The sequence below is a fragment of the Hipposideros armiger genome, unplaced genomic scaffold (genome assembly GCF_001890085.2).
Source record: "Hipposideros armiger isolate ML-2016 unplaced genomic scaffold, ASM189008v1 scaffold_76, whole genome shotgun sequence".
Lineage (NCBI taxonomy): Eukaryota > Metazoa > Chordata > Mammalia > Chiroptera > Hipposideridae > Hipposideros > Hipposideros armiger.
This window is the reverse complement of record NW_017731426.1, coordinates 3,937,626-3,943,237: the sequence shown is the minus strand read 5'-3', so window position 1 is coordinate 3,943,237 and position 5,612 is coordinate 3,937,626. Positions and strand designations below refer to the sequence as shown.

At 36.0% G+C, this 5,612-nt stretch overlaps 1 protein-coding gene across 1 annotated transcript in view; it reads left to right on the top strand.

The window, feature by feature from the left end:
* The window catches only part of SLC15A5 (solute carrier family 15 member 5), a 98,639-nt gene that overhangs the window by 34,950 nt on the left and 58,077 nt on the right, over positions 1–5,612 (top strand). Inside the window, 2 exon segments of the mRNA XM_019643278.1 lie at positions 332–426; positions 1,489–1,666. Coding sequence (XP_019498823.1) covers positions 332–426; positions 1,489–1,666 — 273 coding nt within the window.

The window sequence follows — 5,612 nt, the reverse complement described above, 5'->3', positions numbered from 1 at the left end:
AAAAAAAAAAAACATCCTTCATTCTCCTCTGATTGGTACATGCTTAATTTTATTGAACCAGGGCAGAGCTAGCTAATGTTCCTTTCACTAGCACCATCTGTACCCAACCAAACCAACCCTAGTTTACAATGTCAAGGGTCAAATTAAAGATTGGAGATCAATTATTACCAGGACATATTTTATAGAGATAGAAAAAACAAAACAACTAAACCTCAGTGAAATTGTGGTCCATTCCTGGGTTTAAGCAGTTAACACAGCACTAGGCTCGTTTTACAAGTGGTGGGCTCATTAACAGCTGTACTGACTTATGGCTTCTCCTATACCCTCTCAGATTGCACAGTTGCTGATACAGAAGGGGGTAGTGAAGGTTTCAAACAAGGAGTGATCCTCTGGGTGTCTGAGCAAGGCTGCTCTTCCAGGATGGTGGTTAGTTCATGTATTGTAAGAAACCCTGGAGAGTCCATTCCTCAAAGGCGAGACTTGGGTTGACTTTCTCTCCAAGACACTTAGTACGTAGCGTGTGCACCATTGGGAATTAAAGAAGTACTTTGTGCTGCTAATACTTATGATAAAGATGTGTTCATACCAACAAAGCTCATAAGCTAGAAAAGTGAGAGAGGCCCCTTTTCCTGGGATGGTGTGCTGATGTTCTGACGTTATAAACTAACAAGAGGTTTGGAATACATGAAGAGGCTCCACGTTAGGGTTAGCGTTTTCGTATTAGGGTTATTTTAAAAATGAAGAAATTCTAACATAACATGGAAGGTTTGGGGTGGAGCAGAGGACTTTTTTTTTTCCATTTCTTATCTGCTACTTTATTATGCAAACCTTTTTCATGTAGTTCCCTTTTTGGTCCTCTAGTGCCACACAATTAATTAAAATGAGAGTTTAGACACAAATATGTTCTTCTCTCTTTTTTTCTCACGTTGTTGGGCTCATGTTATAAATGAGGCCAATCCAGGAAGCCCACAAAGACGGTCTCCAATGAGTAATGCCAATGAGTAATGTGTTTCCACCATGGGCCCCTCTTCTTCAGAAAAAAATCATGCCACTATACCAGATGCTATTTACAGGATCTATTCTAGCCTAAAACGTTTTTCATCGGGGTGTAAACAAACATCCTTAATACTTTCTACTGGTTTTCACTTTATTGTTCAAAAATAAGTTAAATGCAAAACTTAAGTCATTTGATTTTTTATGTGTCATCCTAAGCACAAAACCGGGGCCACTTTTACTTTTCACAGGAAAATTAAGAAGATAGACTAGATGACAACAGTTTCCTCCATAAAGAATTGACAGTGTTGTCAGTAGACTAAATAGAGCTCTTACTGCCCTTTGTCAGCTTGTAATTGGGACCGTGAAGGCCCAGGGAACATCCAGCTCATCTGTCACAGAATCCATGCAACGGACAAGGCACCTGCAGCAGGACTCTTTCTCCAAAGTTAAACCCCCGTCTTAATACATGGCTCCTTTCCCCCTCAAATACAGATTCCTTCAGGATACTATCTGCAGATCATGAATTCCATCCTGAATTTGGGTGGGTTTCTTCTGCCCATTGCAGTAATGAATGTCATCCGCATCCGGCCACTGTTAATTCTGGCTCCTTGCATGGAATATTTCAGCACTTGCCTATTTCGCTCTAAGAGAGATGGACCATTTCTCCAGTGTGCATTAGTAAGTTCTTTACCATCTCAAGTGAACTGGTTGCAACTTTTTAAAATTAAAAAAAAACAAACAGAAAAACACTCTGCTAACATCTAAGCTAGCTATATGTTCTAAAGAAAGTCTGATTTTGACAAATTGGGAAGAAAGTGAATTTGAGAGTGTTAACATCCAGCTTCTCAAATCTCTATCAGACATCAGTGTCCCATTTTCTTCCCATTCTTTATGCCTCCTCAGAAGACACACCTGATGTAAAGACATGGTGAAACTTCCAGCATTATCAAATGGCCTATCCTCCTTCAAGTAAGGTGGTCCTTACTCCTGAGTCAACGCTGAGTATGTTCCTAAAAATTAATTCAGGTAAAAAAACCCAAAAAAATAATGCCAGGCTATACTTGGGAAGCATTAACTTCTGAACCAGTAGCAAAATTTATTTAAAATTATTACTGTGGTTCACAGCTTCACTATAGTACGTCTTCAAATAGTAAGGTACACAGCAATAATTTTCAAACATTTTTTTCCAGCTTTAGTGAAATATAATTGACATTTAACATCATGTAATTTTAAGGTGTATGATGTGATGTTTCGGTACACATATATATTGCAAAATATTTACCACAATAAGGTTAGTTAACACATCCTTTATCTCACATAATTACCATTTTGTTGTTAGGTGAGGACATTAAAGCTGTACTCTCACTTTTTAGTTAAAAAAAATTAGAGCATCTTACTCAGTATACAATTAATAAACCATAAAATAACTTTTTGCTGATTGAAATGGGAGAGAAGGAGCTGAAATCCATTCTGACCACACTGTCCTCTACCTACGTGTGGTCCCTCAGGCACTGACATGCTGGTTCAGTAAAACCAGGCTCAGTTTACCAATCAGAGATCTGCATCTCAGTCCATGCTCTGCCACTGAGCTGCATTTGGGAGACTTTGAAAAGCCACCTAACATTTTTTTCTTCTAGCTCACTTGTTATATTCACTGAGGGGCATACCCTAAATAAACTTTGGGTTCCTCCATTTTGTAAGACTTCTGGAATCACTCAGGATGACATCAGTGCCGGGAGCATAGCGCTGACAGAGAGGGAAAGCTCTATAAATGTTAGTGAGTATTGAGTGGGTCATCATTTGCAAGGGAGGAGTCGAATTGTTTGGCGGGCATCAACAGAAAGCAAAGGGAATTTGAAACTTTCAGAATATCATGTAATGGTAACCTGATGTCTTATCGTCTAATTGAGAAATAATTCCATTGAAATATTTGGGGGTAGGCATTTCAAAGATTCTCTTCCCTTTGTTAACTATTCTTATCCTTAATTCCTCCTTTTTAGAGATTTGTGGAGACCACGTAGTCTTCTATATATTACTATATTTTTTGCTATTTATCTGTTTATAGAAGTTACATTTTAGCATGTGTGCTTCCTGTCATTTACCAAAGCCACAATCACTCCAGATCACATCACAGGGCAGATTTGTTTTTGGGAAGAACTCACAGTGACTAAACTTTCCTTAGTTTATTTTGTTATCTTCAGTTGTCAAGGCCTTTAATACATAATCTTTTTTGATTTATTTGTAAAGCCAGTAACCCCAACATTATGTATTGTAATACATTTAGGCAAACTATAAATATTAATAGGTTTTTGACAGTCCTTAATCTTAAACAGTGCTTTTCTGTCTGCCAATGTGGAAATCCCAAAACCAGTACTTAGTGAATGTCCAGCATTATTTGAAAACACAAAAGAAAAGACATTGTACATACCCTCAGTAAGTATACTATTAAAACAGAATGAACGCAGGATAAAAGGGAGATAAATTTATATTGCAAAATGCCAAAAACTTTGCCAGTCTTGTACAGTACCATGAAAATCCAGTCTGAACTTCCAAACTACTTAATTACAAAAAAATTTCTAAAATTGTATTACTTTAGGAAAATATGCTGTACAACATGGCTGAAAGAACACAATTAGAAATCCTTCCCGAGAATACAAAATCTGAAATTCACTTTAAATATAAGCCACTTTCATGTCTATTCTTAAAGAAAGGTATGATTTTTTTCTGGATAAAGGAAAGTTAGACAGCATTATCTAATGTACTGTTTGATGTTAATGAACTAAATATTCCCCTTTAAGATTGGTAACAGACTTGTTGGGCAGCAAAAGGAAAAAACTATACTCATTTTAAAAAACTGAGCTATGTTCTCTGAGTACACAGTACTGAATTAAGTTGTTTCTAAACCAGATTTCATTCATTTGTTCATTTACATACTTGTTCATTTATTTGCATAATATTTTGCTATGGGAATATAGAAAAGCATGATGATATGCATCTTTTTAGCTAGATTTTGCTTAAGTTTCCCATATTCTGTTTAGGACTTTGGAAGATTAAATTTTATCAGGATATATAAGCATAAACCTTGTGTACTTTTTGGTAACAACTTACATAACTAAATTAGCCTAATATTAAAATATCCTTTCACTTTGAACTCAAGTGCCTTGAAAATGTGAGTGATATATAAGTATATAAATTATGAACAAATATTTATGAGCCCTTAATTTGAACATGGGCACCTTCATATGCATATCCCATTTAATCTCATGATAAACCAGCATTCAATATGTCAAGGGTCTCAAAGATAAGTGTCATATAAATTCAGGTTTTCTAATTCTAAGGCCATTGCAGTATTATTATTATTATTATTATTATTATTATTATTATTATTCCACTTACCAGCTATACACAGCTGTTAGATTACGGAAGTTAAACCACCAGTATTAATTTGGAATCCTTACTTCCAATAAGGCTCTGAAGTTAATGAAAAAAATTCTTCATCACCATTATGGGCAGTTACTCCTTAGATTCCCCCAATCCTTTCCACGTTCAGTCATTCCCCTTCCAAGGTCTGCCCTGTTTGAGGAGGCAGATGGCGCAGACAATGCCAATGTCTAGTGTTTGACACGGATAATCGCAGCACAGGCCGAGAGGGAGGGATAGAGAAATCTCACTAGATTGGTCAAACTAAAAATTTAATAAAGAAAAAAATAAGCTTATTTTTCTTATCTAGCTCATAAACAGTGCAACACAAGAGGGGTTTCTGATTCAAGACATGACATTCTTGAGTTTATCACCTACAGAAATCAAGAAGTATATCACAGTACCAACTACAAAATAATCTCCGAGTCTTCCAGAGCTGTAAGAGGCGAGGGCTTCATGTGCTCAGTGTTTCCTCCAGACTGGGCTTTTCCAACATGACATAGGAGCGGGTGTATCCCCTTAAAAGTTAACCTTAATTACCAAAACTTTAGAATCAGTGATTTCATTGTGATTTATCCATCTGTCATAATTGGACATACTTCATTTTAGCCTTTTTTGGTTCAAAGCTTTATATCACGAGCATTTCCTTTCTTTAGCATTAATTAAAATCCTGCAGTACGTGGCATTTAGTAGTTAGTGCTGACACACACAAGTATTAATCTGACTAAAATTAGCCTAATTAAGATTGTTATTAAGCCTTACACAAAGCAGAAGTGTACAACACAGTAGGTAGCAATTATCTTGACTTTTAAATGACATTTAAATTGAAATGCGGATGAAGTACATTCAAATATCTGCCATACCTTCCTTTTTAAAATTAAAACTTGAAAATTCAAATTCGAACTCCAAGTCCTTTGTGATATAGGTACAGTCCAGATGTTGGTCCCTTTTTACATAACAGGTAATTTCTACTAGTTCTAATGATTGGCAGTGATACAAAGTTTCTTTTTTGGTTGGAACCAAAGCACTTCATAAATTAAAAACCGAGTCCCCTGATCTAATCATTTCATTGAGAATAAGATTATTTTGGCAAAACTGCTTTTTCTGTACTACAGTTTTAGAACTGACAACTTTTTCCAAGAAATGTCACAGTGCATATCCATTACAAAATACCTGATAGGAAAAACTGTGTAAAC